The following is a 20,571-nucleotide window of genomic DNA, read 5'->3' as shown; positions in this document are numbered from 1 at the left end:
CCACCGCTGAGAAGTGGGGCCATCTTCTCTTCTTTCTTCTTCTCCCACCCGCATTTATCGTAGTACATCCGTTTGGAAATAAGTTAAGTGTACTTGTGTAAAAAATATATATAATTAGACAAGTGATTGATGATAAATTTTTCATCCGACCCTTAAAGCATAGCAAGGAGAGCCCTGTGGTGTGGTTTGGAAAGATTTTACCCACCATCACATTTAATGCTTGCATTGAAAGAGACGCTGGTACAAATGCCGACAAGGCACACATTGGCTGCATTATCGCTCGTCGCCTCACATTCTGCATGCGCACGCTTCAAGTCCAATTGGGAACGGGCTAATTAATCATACTACTCATAGTGAAAGTAACATAGGTGGCATCACTCGAGCTTGGGGAAGAACCACTCGAGCTTGGGTCATACTCAATATTCATGCTGACAACGGAATCACTCGAACTACTCGAACTTGGGTCAGTATCACTTGAGCTTGAGACGTACTCAGGTCCTTCAATCTTCATTGCTTCAGAGTCACTCGAACTTGGGACATACTCAGGGTCATTCTTCGTACAATCAGGATCGCTGGAAGTTTCAGTATCAGTTTCTTCTGACTCAACAGGTTCTACAGGTTCTTCTGACTCAACAGGTTCTACAGGTTCTTCTGACTCAACAGGTTCCTCTGACTCAACAGCTTCTTTTGACTCATCAGGTTCTGAATAAAAACTGGTTGATGTCAGCAGGAGTTCCAAATCCTAGTTTCCAAGACATAGTTGGGAGTAGAATGGTATTGGACTTACTTGCAGATAGACGGCTTTTGTCCACGTTCATCAACTCATTCAGATGATTGTACAAGAGATATCTGCAAAGGTTTTTGCAAAAATATATTGGACTGTTAATATAGAAAAGAGAAAGATATGGAGCTTAAACAAACAACTTGCCTCATCATAATCATACAACACTTCCCCGTAGTGCTTCTGCCACTTGTAAATTTTCTCTTTCATATCTGTTAAATGAAATTAATACAAATATGAGAAAATTTAAAATTGGAAGTGCTGCAATAACTCTATATGTTATTACTTGACTTTCATCTCATCAATCTCAGCTGCAGGTTTTTTTTGTAGTAGTTCTACGGCTGCATGCACCATCAGCTTTTTTCGAAGATAAGACTCTATAGCCTTATCAATCAGCTCTTCCATCTTCTTGACTGCAAATGTAAAGTCAACCCTCCCTTGTTCGACATCATCAAGAGTGAAGTCCAGAAGGTAATCCTTTTGATTTTTCAAGAGTGGTGCTGCTTTCAACTGTTCATCCAGTTCTGCTGCTTTCATTTTAAAGATCTTTACCATTTTCTTCGATTTCAATATTTCCATATCAGAGATCTGGGCTTCAACCTTCAAGACATTCAAAAACAGATTCATGGTAAGTCTACAGGTAGTGAATGCTGTAGAAAGCTGTCATGCCTTGCCTTTTAGCTACTAGACGACCAAACGATTGACCTACTGAATTATTTAATCACTGCAAGATGATTGCATATTGCAGATTGTGAAACGAAATATGATTTTAGCAAATGCCTGTACGGTTATAACCTTCAAGGAATGTAGCTAACGAAGATCAGTAGTATACAAACAAAACTTACCCTCTTGATGAACTCAAGGGAAAGGCCGTTAACATCTACGACTTCTTGTACAGATATAGCAGAGTTCTTCACCAAAAATTGGTAACACTCCTGTTTTGTTGCGGTAATTCCCAAGAAACAGCATAGATCATGTGCTCTTGCTTGGAGAGAGCGGAGCTATCAAGTTAACACAATTGTTCAGTCAACTAATGAACAACAAACAGCACAAAAGAATATCTTTGGCTTACCTTCTGCAACCGTTCCTCCTTGCAATCCTTGAGACATGTAGCGCTTGCTAACATCATGGCATACCTCTCTTCCAGAGAATTCGCTGCCTGAAAGAAAATGATAAGTTACTTAACCACAAATGGCAATTTCCCTTTTTCCTCAGATTTAAGAAACCTATAGTGAAACCTACATGTATCTTCGCATTTTTCAGCTCCACCTCACCCAGCAAAGTGCAGTTGGCATCGTACTCTTTTTTTAAAGAAGAAATCTTGTTGCTCAGCGCTTCGTACTCCTTCAACTTTTGTCTACACAAATCTAGACATGTTGTTGGGGGATGTGTTGGGGGATGGATCCAGAGGCAGAGCAGCAGGAGGCGGGGAGGCGGCTTGCGGCGGGAGGAGGCCACACTGAATACCTTGTGCGGCAGCGTCGGTGCCGGAGGCGACGAGGAGGAAGGACCACCTGACTTCACGTGGGTGGAGGTCTAGCGGCGCGCAGACGACCATGGAGGAGGCCTCGATGGGGTTGGGGTGTGGCGCAAAGGGGGAGGTGTTGGTGGGGGCACGAGGAGGTACAGGAGCGGGAGGACGAGCAGTAGCAGCGCAGAGAGGCGCGAACGGGATCCTGGGAAACGCCGCTGCCGGCAGGGAGGTAGGAGGTGGAGCAAATTGGAAGAAGGAGGAAAGGAAAATGGGGAAAGGAAAAGGAAACGAGAAAGGAGGAAGCGCGCAGCGCGGTTGGAATTCGTCCGCGCGAAGACGAGCGCCAAAAAGTACTTTCGAAGTTTATGTAAAAATTTATCAACCCACAACTCTAAATTAGTTTTATTAAATTCAACATTATATTTTTTTTCATAGTACACATATTATATTATATATATAAGTTATTTTTTTAATAAACTTAGACTTATGACAAAGTTATAACATTTTATATTTACGAACGGAAGGCAGTAGTTACCAACATGTTTGGATAACCATGCGGTTTTACAAACTTACATGGCTAAAATTAGTGTATGTTTGTTCTTGAACAACGGATATGTACAATATTTTTGGACTAAAATGAAACTAATTATTTCCTAAGAAATAAATAAAGAATGGAAGCTGTCACCCGCCACTATCCATCCTTCCTATGTTTTCAAATCGACGCCGTAGGGACGACAATTGGCTCCGTGTAGGCGTAGATCTACACATTAGGGTGCCTGCTAGAAACGCCTCTCAAACCCTTCTGACTAACGGCATGTTCTCGTTATGATACAATTAAAAATCTGAGAATTCCAGACACTAAAAAATGTTCTCGTTATGATACAATTAAAATTTGAGAATTCTAGACATTCAAAAATGTTCTCGTTATGATACAATTAAAATTTCATTTTATTTCGACCAAAGCAAGAGGAGAGAATGGCTCGTTAAGTTTAAGTTTCATGCTTACTCGGAATTTAGACGCCCTTCTCGTCTAGCGCGCCGGCGCCAGTGCGCCACCGCCTCCTTCCATCTCCGTTCGCCGCCATCGCCACCTCGTCCTCGATTTTCCACCGCGCCCCTCTTCCTCCAAGTGTGATCGGTGTACATAGCAACACCGCGGCTGCTCTACGCCGCCCGTTGCTCCGCTCATCAGAGGAAAGAAATGCCTCATGCGGCGGCGTCGCTCTCCGTGCTGCTCCGCCGCCTCTCATCCCACCCCTCCAACTCCCCCGCATTTCACGCCGCGCTGCTCAAGTCATCTTCCCTCTCCAGCCCCATCCCGGCCACCGCGCTCCTCACGGCCTACGCGAAAGCCGGCCTTCCGGGCGCCGCGTCCCGTCTGTTCGACGAAATGCCCTCGCGCGACGCCGTCGCCTGGAACGCGCTCCTTGCCTGCCAGGTCCGCCACGCGCGCCCCGCTGCCGCAGCGCAGGCTTTCCGAGGCATGGCAGCCGCCGGGTTCGCGCCCACCGCCACCACCCTCTGCACCATGCTCAAGGCGTGCGCATCCTCCCGCGCCCTCCGGCCGGGCTGCCAGGTCCACGCGCGTACAGTTCTTGCGTGCCATGGTGATGCCATTATGACGACGGCACTCGTTGATCTCTACATGAGCTGTGGCCGTGTCGAGGAGGCGAAGAAACTGTTTGCCCACACGGACTGCCCGAAGGATGTGGCGCTATACAACGCTGTTCTTTCAGGCTGTGTGGAGAATGGCCAGTTCCATGAGGCTTTCTTGATGCTGGGAGGCGTTGGGCTCAATGGAATCACACTGACATGCGCTCTCACGGCCTGCTCTGCCACTGCAAATGTGGCGTATGGTTTGCAGGTGCATTGCAAGGCTCTCCGTCTGGGGTTTGATTACGAGACTGTGCTGTGCAATGCACTTATCGACATGTATGCAAAGTGTGGCCGGACAGCAGGTGCGCGTGTGCTGTTTGATCGGATGGCTGGCAGAAATGTGGTTTCCTGGTCCAGTATGATTGATGGTTATAGTCGCCATGGGCTCGGCAAAGAGGCTTTGGATTTGTTTAAGAGGATGGAGGAAGCTGTACCCATAGTCTTGCCAAATGCCATTACGTTTCTTGCTGTTCTCTCAGCGTGTGGACACTCTGGTCTTGTGAATGAAGGCCGGGCCATGTTACATTTGATGAAAAGCAAGTATGCAATTGAACCAGGACCAGAGCACTACACATGTTTTATTGACATGTTAGGGCGAGCAGGACAGATGGACGAGGCATGGGATCTCTACTGTAGCTTGCGTGCAAACCGGAATGAGCTTTATGGTGCTATCTCTGTGGCTATGCTGAATGCATGTATAGTTAACATGGATGCAGTGAGAGGTAACACGGTGGCTAAGCTTCTTGTCGAAGTTGATCCACAAAATCCTCGAATTCTTGTGTTAATATCAAATTTTCATGCTGCTGCTAGACGATGGTCTGTATCGGATGAGTCAAGAAAGGTTATAATGGACAAGGGTCTCAGGAAAGAAGCAGCTATTACAGATTACAGAACCTGAAGGAACTGCAGTTATGTTCAGCGTCTATTTCCTTTTTGTCAGTGGATTTGGTAGCACAACACAGAATTTAGGTTTGTCGGGCTGTTTTAGGGAAACCATCAAGTAATCTGTTTTGGGTTTACTCCTCAACAACAGTCCTTAGGTTGATACATGTCTTCTGTCAGTCTGATGCAACATGCCATGGAGAAGAATTAGAGTCTCTCCTGAAAGTATGTCAATGACCAGAGCTTAAATGTAGACATTCTGACTGAAGAGTGAAGACCACCAGCAATCATTTTGGATGAGCCTTGTTGTATCAACTACTCCCTCCGTCCCATATTAAGTGACTCAAGTTTGCCCAAATATGAATGTATCTATGCCTAAAAAGTGTCTAGATACATGTAATAGAAAGTCACTTAATATGGGACGGAGGGAGTATTAGGCATAGTTGTTGCTCCTTAATCAGAACCAGAATCTTCTTCACCGAGCACCATGAGACTGAGACAACTGACAACCTACTCATGTTTATACATAGAGAACCATTTCTTACATTCTTCCTGAGTGTAGTATAAGGTTAGCTATTCTTGGCATCCATGACATGTTTCATAATTTTGTTCTTTTTACCCCGTGTTATATAACTACCTTCATAGGTGATATTCTCTTCTTTTTTTATGTGACTAGGAGATAAGCAGGATAGTCATCTGAAGTCCTTAGGTAGTAAACAATTGCTGTAAATTTAATTGTAAATTAAATGTCCATCAATCAGGATTACCTAATGATTTCTGAAAGAGAAGTCTGCATAATAAATCAATTGATTTTTGAAAGAGAAGCCCTCATGATAAATCCACATAATTTTTAGCACTTTAGCTTATGAGGAACATAAAAAGGAGGTTTTAACTGAGACAATACAAAATGGAAATTGTTTGATCAGAATGCAACATGCTTTTACTGGTGTTCCCTTGCTACTGTATGTTTTTATATGAAGTTGGTATGATTGTTCACATATCTCTAATCCATCATCTCCCCAGGTTCTTAGATAAGGCAGTTGTTATTTCTGATCTCCGTTTGGACAACACAGTTTTGAGAGTTCATGGAGTGTATTGTAACTCAAGTTGAGGAACCGAAAATACTAGTTCACTTGCTGCCAATATGGCAATTGTAGTATTCATTGGTGCCACAATCTCACAAAATGAACACTACCTTCATTCAACAGGGAGCTGTGACGAGCACCAAGATTGGCTAGCTTTCCGCCAGCTTCCTTGTATTCTTGCGTGACACTCGGGGTTCTTCTTGTGAACAATTATTTGTACCAGCGGACCAACATGCTTCACAAGTGCAGCTGAGCTATCACAGTTGCAGGGTATCAGAATTGGTTGTTTCATGATGATCTTTGCCATGGCAATGGCTGCCCTCTTAGAAAATAAGAGTACAGCAACCGTCCAGCATGGCGAGCCATTAAGCATCGTATGACAACTCCCAGCTGGAGACCTGGAGTTCTTCCATGGCGAGGCGTCGGACTCCATGGAGAGCATGTTGACATCATTTGTGTCGCGCACCACTGATCTCAGGCAACTATTTGAGCTCAGCGATGAACACCCTTGTTGCAGGGGTGACTGGACGGATACCTGACAATCTGAACGAAGGGCACCAACTTCTACCGGTGTCTTGTGGACACATGATTTGTAAATTTTGCTGTCTATATCTATTTCGCTAGTAAATACTCCCTCGTTTTATAATTCTTGTCGAAATATTACATGTATCAGACGTTTTTTTAGAAATAGATACATCCATATTTGGACAAATTTGAGATAAGAATTATGGAATGAAGGGAGTATAAATTAAAGAAAAATAAACTTGTTATCAAATTCTAAAACTAATTATAAGCGTTTATAGGCGGCTACACAAAGGAACTTTTTTTTCTCTCCCCAAAATTGGTTCGTGTTGTCTCAGCAGACTGTATATTTCTTATGCCGTAATGACATCTTAAGATGGATGATTCTGTAGTTCTCAACGATGTAAAAGATTGAAATGATACTGAATTTTTTTCCACCCAATTTTTTCCTTATGGAACAACATATGGAGCAAATTGATGAATTATGGGGTTAGGGATTTTATGGGTACACTAGTCGAAATGTCCCTGCGTCGCTACGGGCCGCCGCACTCCGCACGTATTTTCGACAATTCTTGACAGAAGATTCAATCAACGTCCACTGCAGCATGCCCACACACCTGCGTGCTTTTTTTCGCCCATGGGTTCGAGCACGGCGACCACGATACTGACACTTACTCAGTAGTTGGAGTAGATGGTCCATTAGAAGGAAAAACCTCCGCTTATTACTTAGTTTTGCTTGGATATTCGTTGTGATGTCTCGAGCCTTCCCGTCGACCACCGTGGCCCATGGAGGCCGACGAGTAATCTTCGAGAAATCAATGCAAGGGAAAGGAAGTCGTACACGAACACGAGGAACAAGAAAAAAACAAAATTTGCTAAGCTCATCGTCATCTTGAGCGTGCATCTATAGGAGGTGGCGAAATCACTCAATGATCCTCACATGGAGACCCAGTCGCATCTGGATTCTTGCAAGCTGAAACCCGTCTACTCATAACACTCGTTAGTCGTTAACATCTGCGATGCACAAAAAGCTGGTTCATGGCCACATCCATCTCTCTCCTCCTGTCTATGCCCAAATCGAATCAATTCCTCGTATCCAAAAATCCAAGGCTCTGAAACACATCTGATTAGCATCCCCTAAATCCCCCTGGCTGCGCGTGCAGCGCTAGAGCGAGAAGGACGACGGGGGTCAATTGGTGGACCACGGCGAGGTCCAGCGAGGCTTCGCCATCTCTGTCTCTCTCATCATAAAGCTCGATGATGGAGATACGGCAGTGGCCCTGAGACGAATTAATGGTTTGCGACGACGGCGGCTCACATTGTTGCAGAGGAAATAGAGGAACTCCTGTGCACCTAGTCATCGGAGTGGAAGTATAGGACCTCCCGCCTAAGCACTCGTCGGAGAGCAAGACCTAGATCAGTTTTTCAGAGGATGATTTTGTTTTTATAGGCGCCTTCTCTCCACTATGCAGCAGCGTGCGCGGATCGGAGAGAGAGATCACGGTGAGAAGGGAGGTGCCATCTTGGGGAGGACGGCGGTAGGGAAGATCCCCGGGCGCCATCCAGATCGGGGGCGGCGGGGAGGAGCGGGAGCACCAGAAGAGATGGAGGGGATGGGCTCGATACAACGACAAAGAATCGTATGGTGGGGAATGAGAAAAAGAGACGCAATGTACAATTAGAACGAAGGGGCACGGGTGGGGGAGGGGAAGGTTTGACAGACGACGAAAACGCGTGGTGAAGGAAACGGTCCGTACTTTTTAGATAGGTACAGATTGTTAAGTAGACAATTTGATGGGTTTAGGAAATTTTACTGTATGTCATTACTAAATTTCGAATTATGTTTTTTTTACATGATGATGGTTAAAAAAATAAATTTGAACGATTAGTATTCGTATATTGGAAAAAATTAACTCCATCCCCGCCGTCCGATCCCTCAAATCGACGCTAGGGACGCGTAGATCTGAACGCTGACTGGGGACTGGGGTATACCCCGCTGGAAACCTCTCCAAACCCTTCCTCGCTCTCTCGATCTCCTCCCCTCCAAAATGTGGCGCCGCCACCTCCTCCGCGGCCTCCTCCCATCTCCGGTGGCCGCCGCCGCCGCGCCCTGTCCCTCGATTCGCCACCTCTCGACCGCCCCAACAACCACCACCAACACCACCTCCCTCGCCTCCTCCCTCTCCGCGGCAATCACGAAGCTCTCCTCCACCCCGCCCCCGGCCACCTCCCCGGACGCCTACTTCTCGCTCCACTTCTCCGACGTCCGCCCCACCAACGCGCTCCTCGCCGAGACGCTCGCCCTCTCCCCGCCCGCCACCTCGCGCGCCGCCGCCGACCTCTTCCGCTTCCTCGTCCGCCGCTCGCTCCACCCCTCCGACGGCGCCCTCGCCCTCGTCGTCCGCCACCTCGCCCGCCGCCGCGACTTCCCCGCCGTCCGCACCCTCCTCCAGGAGTTCCCCTCCGCGCTCGGGCCCGCCACGCTCCACGCCTACCTGTTCCACCTCGCCAGAGCGGGGCGCGCCACGGACGCGCTCAAGCTGTTCGACGATTTGCCCGAGCAGCTTCGCAACCGTGAGGCGCTCACTTCTCTGGTCTCCTCCCTCTCGAGTGAGGGCTTCCCGCAGCTTGCAGAGCGTGCTGTCAAGAAGGTCGCCCATGAGATCTTCCCCGATGATAACATTTGCACTTTGCTGGTGTCTGGCTATGCCGATGCTGGTAAGCTTGACCATGCGCTAAGGTTGATCAGTGAGACGCGCAATGGTGGGTTTCAGCCAGGATTGGACGCCTACAATGCAGTCCTTGATTGTGTCTGCCGGCTCTGCCGCAAGAAGGACCCGTTATTGATGCCTGTTGAGGCAGAGAAGTTCTTAGGTGACATGGAGGCAAATGGCATTCCCCGCGATGCTGGAACTTTCCGCGTGCTGATAAAAAATCTTTGTAAGATTCGCATGACCGAGTCTGCAATGAATCTGTTCCAACGAATGGGTGAATGGGGATGTTCACCAGATGCTGACACATACTTGATACTTATCAAGAGCTTGTATCAGGCTGCCCGGCTTGCTGAAGGGGACGAGATGATGACATGGATGCGGTCAGCAGGGTTTGGAGATAAACTCGACAGGAAGGCGTATTATGGGTTTGTTAAGGTTTTATGTGGGATTGAGAGGGTTGAGCATGCTATGAAGGTATTCCGGATGATGAAAGGATATGGGCATGCACCTGGAACGAAATCATATAGCTTGCTGATTGAGAAGCTGGCTAGGCATAATCTAGGGGATCGTTCAAATGCACTGTTCAGGGAAGCAGTAGCGCGTGGGGTAACTGTCACACCAGGGGTGTATAAGATTGACAAGAGGTATGTTAAGGAAAAGAAGGAGAAGAAGGTGAAGAAGAGGCTGACTTTACCGGAGAAGAAGATATTGAAGAGCAAGCGGCTGTACAAGCTCAAAATGAGCTTTGTCAAGAAGCCTAGGCGGCGAATGCGGTCTTGAGCAGACTTGGGGGTAATTTTCATACCCATGCTATTTTCTGTTTGTTGTGTGGGTGGACCTGTGGTTTCAGGTATTAGTTCATCATTCGCTTTTAGCTCTTTTAACTGGGACTGCATACTGTTTTGCACTTGATTGATAGAAGGAGCGTTCTGAAATCTTGTTCCAAAGGAGCTGATATGCAGATTTGGAACTTTGTGGAATCTTATACTTGATACCATTGCACCGATAGATGTTCAGAGCTCAAGAGCTTAAAGTATAAATGTGTAGAAGAACAACATAGTGTAGGTCCGTAAGATAGAACATTAGGTACCGGCTGTTAACTTCAGAAAGTGGGCCTTCATCTACGTGAGAACTGAGAAGGAAGTTTCTGGAATGAGGGGTTTTGACTAGGACTAACTCAAAATCAGGTATTTTTTCTTGATTGGGATTACAAATTTATTAAATCAGTTGATTAGCCATGATGTCCTAACACTGATAAAAAGTGAATTGGAGTTGGACTTGGAATTTGAGATGGACTTTTCATGGCATTTTTCTTTTCAAGCTAGTTGTTTGAGGTGCTTTAATGGTCTCCCTAATAGCAAAAGACACAAATCTTAAGGTCCTATTCGGGTTGATGGTTTTTTTCGCGTGTGCGTGCGTGTGTGTGGCCAGAAACAATACACTCGATCCAAACGGCCTAAAGAATTTATGTTGCCTGATTTTTTTCCCCGCACTACAGTACTGACTATTGCTTCAGGATTTGTGGATTTTTATTTTTGAGGGAAGCAGAGAGCATAAAATTGATATCGTTGGATTGTACTAAAAAGAATTTTTTGTTGGTATCAATTTTGTATGACTAATCCACGTATATTTAGAAAAAATGTTGGTCAAAGTTAAATCTTGGGATGTGTGCATGCCTGCCCTATATTTTGGAACGGATGGAGTATTACAATGATTAACTGAAATCAGATAGTATGTAAACGAGATACATGGAATTTAATCGAATAATTTAGCGATTATTAATACCAAGAATCTTCAGTGTACACTTTGCTGGGACTGGATGGATAATGGTAGATACACACAGGTCTACTGTGAATTACATGAAGGCTAGTAAACTTCATTAATTGTTCTTACCGAATGTTATTGTGCCCCTTTCTTCCACACAACTACAGTTATATATTCTCTCTGTTAGACTATTATCAAGTCTTATTCCTTTTCTTTTACCTGAAGTCCAGTATGTTTCAGGATAACATCCTGGCAAGTGGCAACACTTTGGTTACAGAGTCACAGTAGTTTGCACTGTAAAATTAAATTAGTTGATGTGTTCATTAGTCATTTGTAGGTCGCTTCAGTGGAGCACTGGAGACAATCTTACCTACTTTAATACAGAAAAGTCATTTTAATATTGCCATAGTGACATTTAAAAACAATTGGGGTTGATTTTTTATTTTTTATTTTTGAACTGCCTGCTCATTTTTCAGCAGAAATGTTACTCATGGTTTGTTCTAATTGTATTCCAGTTTGGTTGGAGCGGATGATCATGGAAGGGAAGTATCAGAAAGAGCCCACTTATGATTTATAACTAGAAGAGCAGGAAATTGTTGTTCATGAATTATGCCCTCCATTGCTGAGTGGCTAACCGACAGCATCACTTTTCTGACCTGAGGGCTCTGTGCGTTTTTTTTCTTAATTGATGGACTGCAAACTCTTTCTCGATGTTCTGACGTCTTGCAGCATAAATAACATACATTTGCTTCTGTTATTTACCACATTACTGAGAAGATTTTGAGTTCTTATGAAGCAATTGGTTGTAATTAACATCCTTCGAGCAGTGTTCTGTACGTTAATGATTCACCTCCCTGAGAATGTTTAACGTCCCTTATTTCAAATCCTTCCACTGTATATGTGGGTAAGCCTGAACCCATGGACTGCATATGGACATCAATAGTTTGTAATTTTGTGGGACCTACGTATCTGCTTGATCGGTGTGTGTCACATCAGAATTTAGGTCTGGGCAATTAGGGACTGCTGGATCATCAGAAATTGTCTCGAGAGATCACGGTAGGCACGTTCGTTTCTCAAAATTCGACTTTACAGTCAAGACTTTAAGTCAGCATATCCACTGACAGGTGCAGCCGGGTCCACACGTTTGTGACTGTATAAAGTCACTGACGAGAAGTCACGTTAATCCCTCTCCGTCTGGACCCTTTCCATTTGTCCATTTGACTTTGTTCTAGAGCTGGACACTTGGTTAGCGTGCACCAGCGCCTCTTTATATGAGTTCTCATCTTATAGGTCCATTCTTGGATCAAGCTCACACCATCCATACCATGATAGAAAGGGCTCTCTCCCTTGGAGATAACAAAAACAATGGGTTTCTGGGACCCTTTTGCTCCCTTGTCTTTACTTGCATAGTAACCTAAAAAGAAGTGTGCAGAAGACAAGCAAATCATGAAAGGTTTTGATCTGGAATGACAGCTTCTAATTTACTCGTTTGCTTGACATTATTGATTTTAAGAGCAGTGCTGCTGTCTACTGCCCCGGTTGTGGTCCAAATAGCAAAAAAAAAAAAGGTGTCTGTCTCTTACTGAAAGTGCCATTGGATTGTAGGTGGCCAAGGTTCTTCTAGACCACTAGGGGAATGATCATGTTGCTTATGTAAGTCTAGCTAGGCATCTAGGGGGTAAGAAATGATGAGCTCTTTCTTTAATCCCAATCTGTGAGTTGAGACAGCACACCAACCTTGGACCCTGCCCATTAATTGTTTCAAAGGAACACCTTCGCTATCCCAATAATATCAGCAGTTTCTTGTGCAACAGTAGGCAAAAACAGTATCCATGACAGACAGGGACTTGATTTGGCCCAAAACTGTTGAGGAAACATAAAAGCTCATATCCCTCCAAAAATGCAATCTCCTCTCTTCAGAAATGGAATTTGTACATGCACACCCACCCAGCATTGGCTGATTCTCCCCTATCTGGTTGTCTCATGAGTGATTGCGATCCTTGCTTCTTGGTAATCTCCTGCCCTGCTTGTCGGTTTCGGCCCCAAAAAAAAAAGAATAGATAAATCTTCTTTGTTTGGCTGTTGAGACCCCAAAATTGGGCATCTTGGCATTTTCGTGTGGTGCCGTCCAATGGAAAATTTATGCTTACCGTTCCTTACCAAAGCTCGTCATCTCGTTCTCGTACTAAGATGAGAGGTTCCGTCGGTGCTGCAATGATTCATCAAAGTTGTAAAGAGGAAGCGGCGGAGGCATGCACGTAAGCTTTAGAATGACACGCCTGTCCACTTCATCATCCCGAAATTTGGATGGTCGCTGGTAGCCAGCAGGCATTGTAAACTTGCTTGTTTGGGTAAAACCGGAGATATTTTCCGTTTTGGCCTACTTGCTTGGTTTGGGTAAAGCCGGAGATATTTTCCTTTTTGGCCTGCTCTAGTTTAAGCAGGCAGTAATATAGTGCTCCTAGTACTAATTTCTAATAGTTCTGTAAAACTACCTGCAGGTTTTAGGACGCTCGAACGAATTCCTACAATCGGTTTTGTAAATACAGGCATAAGCTTCTCCATCGTTTTCTCCAAAAGGATGAACGGGACAGCAAGTTCCCCTGCAACTTGCATCAGCAACATGCCAACTGACAAAAAATCTGTAACATGATTGATACTCTACCAGAAAAATGAGCAAGATATATGCAACAAAAATTTATGAGTAAATTTCACAGAACCACAGGTTTTGAGGCAGTTTTCTCACGAAATACTGGTAGATGCTAATATGTCCAAAGAACCACAATTTTTGTGTCCAATTGTCTCCGTCCATCCAAAACACGGGTTTAACCTCGTTTGACACTATTTCTTACAGATGGGGCCCGCACGTTAGGCGTCACATCTTTTTCATGAGACCCCTTGTTTTTTTCGTTTTTTTCCTCATTGCTCTTCTTCTACGGTGGGAGTTTGGCCATGAAAATTGACCCGAACGCCGTGAGGTCGGTCGCAAACCTTCGACGCCGGCCGGTGAGCAGCGTGACTCGAACACAGCAAAGCAGAGCGAGACTGCCCGTCGTGTCGCCCTGCTGCCTCGCCCGCCCGCCCGCCGTGCTTCCCTGCGGCCCCGCCGCTTTGCTCCCTTGCCGCCACGCCGCGCCGCCGCCTCGCCGCCCTGGCGCCCGCCGCGCGCCCGCCCCCACCGCCGCCCACCCGGCTGCCCGGCGTGCTTCCATGGCCAGTTCAAGAAAACTCCCACCGTAGAAGAAGAAGAGCAATGAGGAAAAAAAAAGACGAGGGGTCTCATGAAAAAGATGTGGCACCTGACGTGCGGGCCCCACCTGTAAGAAATAGTGTCAAACGAGGTTAAACCCATGTTTTGGGTGGACTGAGACAATTGGACACAAAAGTTATGGTTCCGTGGACAAATTAGCATTTACCAGTGCTCCGTGAGAAAGTTGCCTCAAAACATGTGGTTTTGTAAAATTTACTCAAAATTTGTTAATTGGACAAACACAGACATACATGACTATAACGCGTAAGTTTGAATGATCCATTGATTTGCTAAGTGCTGACACTGTTGTTTAGAGAAAAGAAATACAAACACGTCTAGATACAGATATACCTACACACAAAAACAAGTTTAGGTACATACATACCCAGATAAAGCTAAAGCTGCAACAATTAATTTAGATAGAAAAAAATACATTTTTTAATGGTAACCCGTGTGCAGATGACAAGCCAGAGTTGTGATAAGGATGAGGGCAGCCGCACGTGCGTTGCAGCTCGACAGATAGGCCCAACCAAAATTTAATGGAAGCATCCATGCCAGCACAAACAAACCAAGGGATAAAACCACTTGGTAGTCAGAGCAGAGACGACACAGAGCAGAAGGGGAAAATGGGATAACGAGAGGAGAAGATATCCACAGGGAATTTCAGAACAAAACAAAGGTTTTTACCTCTCTTCTTTCTCTGATGCTGACGGACCCTTATCGAGTAATTTTATATGCGCGGTATTTCGATCTGTGCGTATGTCTGTGGGTGCAGTGGGTTTGCCCTGGCTTCTTTTATACCCCCTCCTTTTGCTTCCTTGCGGCTTGAGAAGGCGAGGGGAGGAGGGAGAAGGAGAAGAGGAGCGCAGCGGGGCAAAGCAAATGCACAGCTCTGGTGAGTTCTTGGATCCGGGCATTAGGGTTCCTCTCCGTCCCCTGGGGCGCTGGGTTGGTTCTTGATTTTGGCGTCTTCTCCTGGGAGGAGATGGTTCCTGAGCTCAGCCGCCATGAACTGCGATTCTCCCTTCCGTTCTTGGATGGGTCGTACCTTGAATTCTTGAACAACTGTTGGAACATGGCCGCGTTGAAAAATGCTGGTGGATTGGTTCGTTGAGTTGATGGAGTGTCAGATTGTCGTAGCGGGGTTTTAGATGAGTGGCAATTGTGGTTGGGCGGGTGTATTAGATGACTAAAGTTTGATTTGGAGATATTGTTGAATTGTGAGTTGTTTTGAGTTCTTGATCTAGATTAGCAATGGAGTGTCCGTCATAGACTTTTTTTTCCTTTGCTAGAAAAAGTATGGAGGAATGGGCCAAAGGAAGCACCTTTCCAGTTTCTGGCATCTAGAACGGATTTCCCTGCAGCCTGTTCCTGCTTTTTTTCTTCCTTTTACTAGCAGTAGGGTAGTATTGGAGTGCTTTTGTTGTGACTCTAAACAACAGAAAAGGAAAAGAAAAAAGCTCGGAATCTTTGAACTGGTCTCAAGCTCAAATGATGGCTGCTAGTTGCAACTGCACTTCATCATTTTTCTTCCCCCAGTGCTGGTGTAGAGTAGAGTCAATCAGGTTTTCTCCCTTCATTGAGCAGAACTCGATTACTCATGCTGCGCTGCTCTGCCTTCTTATCCTTGTTTTAGATCGTTTGGAGTCCAATTTTGGTGATTAGGCCCATATTTTGATGCTATTTTAGAAGCAGGATCTATGTGGTTTTAATTAGCTTTGGAACCTTGGACCATGTGGCTAGTGGCTTCGTTCACAAGAGATCATTTGCAGCTGAATTTTCGCATTTGTCATTTTGCGGGGATGTCCATGAGCTGATTTGTACAGTAGTATGTTTTAAGCAACCATGGGTTGAAAGTGTGTTTCAGCTATTAACGTGCAATAGTGGAATTCTGTTTTTGCAAACTTCATATGGGATGTCAAATTTGATTTAATTAAAGCAGTGGCAGATCTACCATCTCACTTGTGGATTAGTAAATTCAGTTATATTGCTGTCACATCATATTACATGACAAATCTAGGCTGTGCATGTCCATTTTTTAGGTCCTTTAATGTTGCGTGCAAACTCTTTTCTTGAAAATCTGTTCCTTTTGGTCAAGTTCTACAAATACAGGAGTAGCTGACCATTTCCCTGCAAGTTGGGATTTTATTTCGTTATGCTACACAAGTCCAAGCATAGTTTGGAGAAGGATGTCATATTAAATAATGCAACGGAGCAATCCGCATATCAGTTTCTAGATGCATGTTATCTACTTGCCTTTTCAGTTTCCTTGATCGTTACTCTTCTGCGTTCTAGAAGCTAGCCCCATGTTGTAGTATTCTACTGCATGGTTATTTTAGAACTTGAGGTTATGCGTCATATTTGGAAATTGTATAAAGTCAATTAATATATATATTTTTGGCAAGATTCCCCTGCTAAAGTGCTAATACTAGTTCCAATATTGGTTGATGGAGGTTATCTTACACTGTCAGCTGTGACATCTCAATTAATGGGAAAGCTGTCATATAATGGTGGTATACTGGTATGTAGGATAAGAGGTTGCATGAGATTAGGCAATGGCATTGTGCAGGATTCGTAACATTCCTTTTTCAACATTGTGGTGCCTTGCTGACAGAAGCTATTGGACTTCGGACTAGGCTCTCTGCTTTTTTAATGCATTGATTCTGTGATTGATCTTTGAAGTTTTCTTGATTTTATCGTTTTGTACACGATATGCGGATACACAATCGTTTTCTACCAATTTTGGTGCTTTGCTGGCAGAAACTACTAAAGATGCAATAACTAGATTCTGTGATGAACTTTTAGTTTTCTTCGATTCTGATGTTTTGTATATGAACTGGATGATAACTTCTGCTGGACCTCCTTGTTGGTAATATACTGGTGCTTTTTGTGCAGGACTATTTGGGGTAGCATTAACTTGATATAGAGTTCTCCTCTGAAGTAAACAATTGAGAGGGAAATGGCCGCCTCATATGAACCAAAAATGAACGGCGAAATAAGGATTTTCGAGAGCTCAGATGAAATAGCAACAGATCTGGCCGAGTATATCTCGCAGGTTTCAGAAATCTCTGTTAAAGAGAGGGGATACTTCGCTATTGCCCTATCTGGAGGGGCCCTTGTCAGTTATTTGTGGTAATGGATTATCCTAATATTTGTTAGCTAATACGTATATCATATTTGTTTCTGCACAAGAATTGTTAATAAAGTACATATGATTGTATCTGAACTGTTCTTATTTTATCATATGAGAAGGAAACTTTGTGAAGCTCCATACAACAAGACCCTGGATTGGTCTAAATGGTACATCTTCTGGTCTGATGAACGTGCTGTAGCAAAGAATCATGCGGATAGTAACTATAAGTTAACAAAAGAAGGGTTCCTGTCCAAGGTATGTGAGCTTTAGGAGCAAATTTATAGTATGGCTTACAAAAAAATTACAGTTAATTTCCATGATTTTTTTCTCAGAATAGCTTCTTTTTTTCTTCATATTTTAGTTTGAGGATGTCCCTTGCTTGTGTTTGAATTGCTTTATTTTGTACTGATATGATGATAGTTAAACTTTCCATGACATCCATCATATATACTGATGTTTCTTCGCACTAGTTCCGTCAAAATATACCTATCTTCAGTATAAAAAATCAGATAAGCAATATCGGTTAGGTTATGTATGTTGTTAGCTTACGATTTTGGTGTCAGTTATGTGGAGAAATTCTACTACTAAGTAAGTGGTTTTGCAAATTTTACACTGTGGATGTCTCAAATCAAGTGTTATATATTATATATTGATGTATAGATTATTGGTGCCCAATTTCCTATTAATTGGACTTTGGGAGGGGTGCTTTTGTTGCTGAAACTTTTTGTTTACTGTCAGTATATTGGCATGTTTGTCAATCCTACAAAACAATGATAGAAAACCATGTCCTGCTGATTCGTACTATCGGCCTATTGTTCCGACTATTTTCTGATTCTTCTCGTTCCCTCTGAATGTTCTGGCTTCTGAGTATTTTGTGATTCACTTTCGAAACATGAAAGAGTTATTCAGTATTCAAAAGTGTTCGTGAAAAAATCAGTAGCCGAACGAAGCAAGGACCAACCAATGGGCTACCGTTAAAAATATTCAGGAACTCCATGTTCTCTATTGCAACAAAAAAAAGTGGAGAGATCAGGTTAAGAGTTGGAAAGTATATTGCATTAGATCGAAGTTATGTTGCTGACACCAAGTTTCATTTCTTTTCATTTAGCATATACTCCTCCGTTTCTAAATACTTGTCGCTGTTTTAGTGCAAACTTGCACTAAAACAGCGACAAGTATTTAGGAACGGAGGAAGTACATTTTACTTGCCTGAACACATTAATTGTGCGGAACGTGATCTATGGACAAAACATGTAATATTATGTAAGTTAAAGCATGTTGCTTTCTGAGGTAGATTTTTACATATTAGGTACTGGTTGTTGATCTGTACGAGTTCAAATAGGCTAGTTTGCCATTCTGCTATACCATTTTGTTGTAGTCCACTATGTTAGGATTGTTCAGTATCCTTTGCCAACTGTGGGAACTAGATTAAGGCTTCCTAACTACTACTTCAATAGTTCCAACTTCCAACTACTCCGGAAGCTCCCGCCACCAACCATACATTTCCCTTATCTTCTCTCAGGGTCACCTCCAGCATTATTGCCAGAGAAAGAGCTTATCCAAATGAGGACCTTGATTGGAACAGGATGATTGCCTCACACACCTGTCTTAAGTTTCACCAATTACATGATTTACACAGTGTACTTGGTTCTGCTGTTCTGCGCTTTTATGATAGTTAGTCCAAGGAGTTACACATGATATCCTTTTTTTTTCTTTGGGGGGGGGGGGGTGGTTGATTTGATATATGCCAATGCAATTTTGGCAATTTCGAAAAATACCACTGCAATTCTCATCTTCCGAAAAATGCCTCTGCAAATTTGCAGATCAATACTGCCCTTGCGATTTTTCACATTTAACTTTATTTGGTTTATCTTGCACCAAGAAGCAAATAAGAAGTGGCCATTATAAGAATATGGTGTTCCACACATGATACTGAAAATGCTATGTATGGCTTGGATGTTTTTGTGCCAGCCTTACCATCTGTTGCATTTAAATGTTTCTTCTAGGTACCTATTCTCAGTGGTCATGTCTACTCCATCAATGACAATGCCACGGTGGAGGATGCAGCGACAGATTACGAATTTGTCATCAGGCAGCTGGTCAAGGTCCGCACTGTAGGAGTCTCAGAGAGCAACGACTGCCCCAAGTTTGATCTCATTCTGCTCGGCATGGGCTCTGATGGACATGTGGCCTCATTGTTCCCGAACCACCAAGCCCTGGAGCTGAAAGACGACTGGGTCACCTACATCACTGACTCCCCTCAGCCCCCACCTGAGAGAATCACCTTCACTCTTCCGGTGATAAACTCGGCGTCGAACGTAGCAATCCTAGCTACAGGTGACGACAAAGCGAATGCTGTGCATTTAGCTGTTTCTGACAGCAGCAACAGTCAAGACGCCCCCACGTCGCTGCCTGCTAGGATGGTTCAACCGACAGACGGGAAGCTGGTGTGGTTCTTGGACAGCGCGTCCGCCTCATTGCTGGAGGCGACGACGGACGATGCCGCCTATGAGCAGCATCGTGAGTACTGACTAGCTGGGAACAAACTGAAGATTGTTTTGCTGTGAACGAAGGTGTGTAAGTAGGTCTGTAGTTGGTGGATTATATGCGATGGAAGAAGGTTTGCTCTTCCCTTTAGGGCTCAGTACCTGTAGGATTCGTTGGCCGGAAATCGACAATGCCCTGCCCTTGGTCTTTTCGCAAATTGAGACGATTTTGTGCGAGATTATGTGTAAGTGATGTTGAGGCCTCAGAGATGAGAGCACCAGAAACTTGAATTGCTGTCAGTTTGATATATTGTCCTCAATTTAATTCTATCAGGTAGAAATTAGATTCTTTTATTGCTATTTATATTCTTCTTGCACAAAGGGTCTTCTTTATCAAGGAACTGGGTTGTTTTCACTTGATATGAATTCGGTGTGTTTTTAATCCTTGCAACCCGCATAAATTTGATTCTTGCCGTATGACTGGACACTGCTGGTTTCCGGTCAGTTTTCCTCATTGATTGTTCACTTTCTGTACTTGGTGAAAAAGATATGAGGATCTGGAGCTGCTCCTTGGTGTAGGATGGGACGATTGGCCAAAATCGTATGACCAAAATCTTTGTCGACAGAGGGCTGCAGCAGCCGCCCGCCCGCCCCTGTCCAGTAAGTAAGGAAAGCACAAGCATAACAAATTATCTTGACAGGTGATTAAACGAGCTTGTCCTAAAAACATGCTCTAGTTTTTTTGTTTTTGTTAGGTAAAAAAACATGCTCTACTAGACTACTATACGACTCCTCCGTATGGAACCAACAACAAATGGCCGCCA

The 20,571-nt window shown here is 44.1% G+C and overlaps 5 protein-coding genes across 6 annotated transcripts; 3 read left to right on the top strand and 2 right to left on the bottom strand.

Annotated features, from left to right (window-relative positions):
- Nucleotides 1-182: 182 nt before the first annotated feature.
- Nucleotides 183-2,263, bottom strand: LOC104583825. The gene is made up of 8 exons (XM_014902794.2): nucleotides 2,249-2,263; nucleotides 2,024-2,138; nucleotides 1,854-1,940; nucleotides 1,627-1,782; nucleotides 1,068-1,381; nucleotides 929-993; nucleotides 788-849; nucleotides 183-702 (listed from the first exon to the last, which is right to left on the bottom strand). The coding sequence occupies exons 3-6, from the start codon at nucleotides 1,908-1,910 to the stop codon at nucleotides 939-941; spliced, it is 582 nt and encodes a 193-aa protein (XP_014758280.1). The 5' UTR covers nucleotides 1,911-1,940; nucleotides 2,024-2,138; nucleotides 2,249-2,263; the 3' UTR covers nucleotides 183-702; nucleotides 788-849; nucleotides 929-938.
- LOC106865517 (putative protein TPRXL) lies at nucleotides 332-933 on the bottom strand. The gene is made up of 3 exons (XM_014895661.1): nucleotides 929-933; nucleotides 788-849; nucleotides 332-702 (listed from the first exon to the last, which is right to left on the bottom strand). The coding sequence occupies exons 1-3, from the start codon at nucleotides 931-933 to the stop codon at nucleotides 332-334; spliced, it is 438 nt and encodes a 145-aa protein (XP_014751147.1).
- A 991-nt stretch (nucleotides 2,264-3,254) lies between the features above and the next one.
- Nucleotides 3,255-5,090, top strand: LOC100823931 (pentatricopeptide repeat-containing protein At5g66500, mitochondrial). Its single transcript, XM_003559939.4, has one exon. The coding sequence runs from the start codon at nucleotides 3,457-3,459 to the stop codon at nucleotides 4,807-4,809; it is 1,353 nt and encodes a 450-aa protein (XP_003559987.1). The 5' UTR covers nucleotides 3,255-3,456; the 3' UTR covers nucleotides 4,810-5,090.
- A 3,291-nt stretch (nucleotides 5,091-8,381) lies between these two features.
- Nucleotides 8,382-11,746, top strand: LOC100838665 (pentatricopeptide repeat-containing protein PNM1, mitochondrial). The gene is made up of 2 exons (XM_003562685.4): nucleotides 8,382-9,906; nucleotides 11,394-11,746. Exon 1 carries the CDS (start codon nucleotides 8,449-8,451, stop codon nucleotides 9,892-9,894), a length of 1,446 nt encoding a protein of 481 aa, XP_003562733.1. The 5' UTR covers nucleotides 8,382-8,448; the 3' UTR covers nucleotides 9,895-9,906; nucleotides 11,394-11,746.
- A 2,910-nt stretch (nucleotides 11,747-14,656) lies between these two features.
- On the top strand, nucleotides 14,657-20,107 carry LOC100838155 (probable 6-phosphogluconolactonase 2). Of its 2 annotated transcripts, XM_003562683.4 has the most exons (5): nucleotides 14,657-14,807; nucleotides 14,904-15,023; nucleotides 17,024-17,260; nucleotides 17,381-17,516; nucleotides 19,268-20,107. In XM_003562683.4, the coding sequence occupies exons 3-5, from the start codon at nucleotides 17,088-17,090 to the stop codon at nucleotides 19,790-19,792; spliced, it is 834 nt and encodes a 277-aa protein (XP_003562731.1). In that variant the 5' UTR covers nucleotides 14,657-14,807; nucleotides 14,904-15,023; nucleotides 17,024-17,087; the 3' UTR covers nucleotides 19,793-20,107. The 2 variants fall into 2 exon arrangements, with proteins under 2 accessions (XP_003562731.1, XP_003562732.1); XM_003562684.4 differs by lacking the exon at nucleotides 14,904-15,023 and having other exon boundaries at nucleotides 14,659-14,807.
- The last annotated feature ends 464 nt before the right edge of the window (nucleotides 20,108-20,571 follow it).

The sequence above is a fragment of the Brachypodium distachyon genome, chromosome 1 (assembly GCF_000005505.3).
Source record: "Brachypodium distachyon strain Bd21 chromosome 1, Brachypodium_distachyon_v3.0, whole genome shotgun sequence".
NCBI lineage: Eukaryota > Viridiplantae > Streptophyta > Magnoliopsida > Poales > Poaceae > Brachypodium > Brachypodium distachyon.
Note: the sequence above shows the minus strand (reverse complement) of the source record. Positions and strands in the feature narration are given on the sequence as shown.

Coding starts and splice junctions, on each gene's coding strand:
- LOC100838155 (XM_003562683.4), top strand. CDS start 17,088: ATGGCCGCCTCATATGAACCAAAAATGAACGGCGAAATAAGGATTTTC. Junction 17,261..17,380: donor GCCCTTGTCAGTTATTTGTG/GTAATGGATTAT, acceptor TCATATGAGAAG/GAAACTTTGTGAAGCTCCAT. Junction 17,517..19,267: donor AAGAAGGGTTCCTGTCCAAG/GTATGTGAGCTT, acceptor TGTTTCTTCTAG/GTACCTATTCTCAGTGGTCA.
- LOC100838665 (XM_003562685.4), top strand. CDS start 8,449: ATGTGGCGCCGCCACCTCCTCCGCGGCCTCCTCCCATCTCCGGTGGCC.
- LOC104583825 (XM_014902794.2), bottom strand. CDS start 1,910: ATGATGTTAGCAAGCGCTACATGTCTCAAGGATTGCAAGGAGGAACGG. Junction 1,783..1,853: donor AGGAGGAACGGTTGCAGAAG/GTAAGCCAAAGA, acceptor TTAACTTGATAG/CTCCGCTCTCTCCAAGCAAG. Junction 994..1,067: donor ATTGATGAGATGAAAGTCAA/GTAATAACATAT, acceptor TTCATTTAACAG/ATATGAAAGAGAAAATTTAC.
- LOC106865517 (XM_014895661.1), bottom strand. Junction 703..787: donor CAAAAGCCGTCTATCTGCAA/GTAAGTCCAATA, acceptor GTTTTTATTCAG/AACCTGATGAGTCAAAAGAA.
- LOC100823931 (XM_003559939.4), top strand. CDS start 3,457: ATGCCTCATGCGGCGGCGTCGCTCTCCGTGCTGCTCCGCCGCCTCTCA.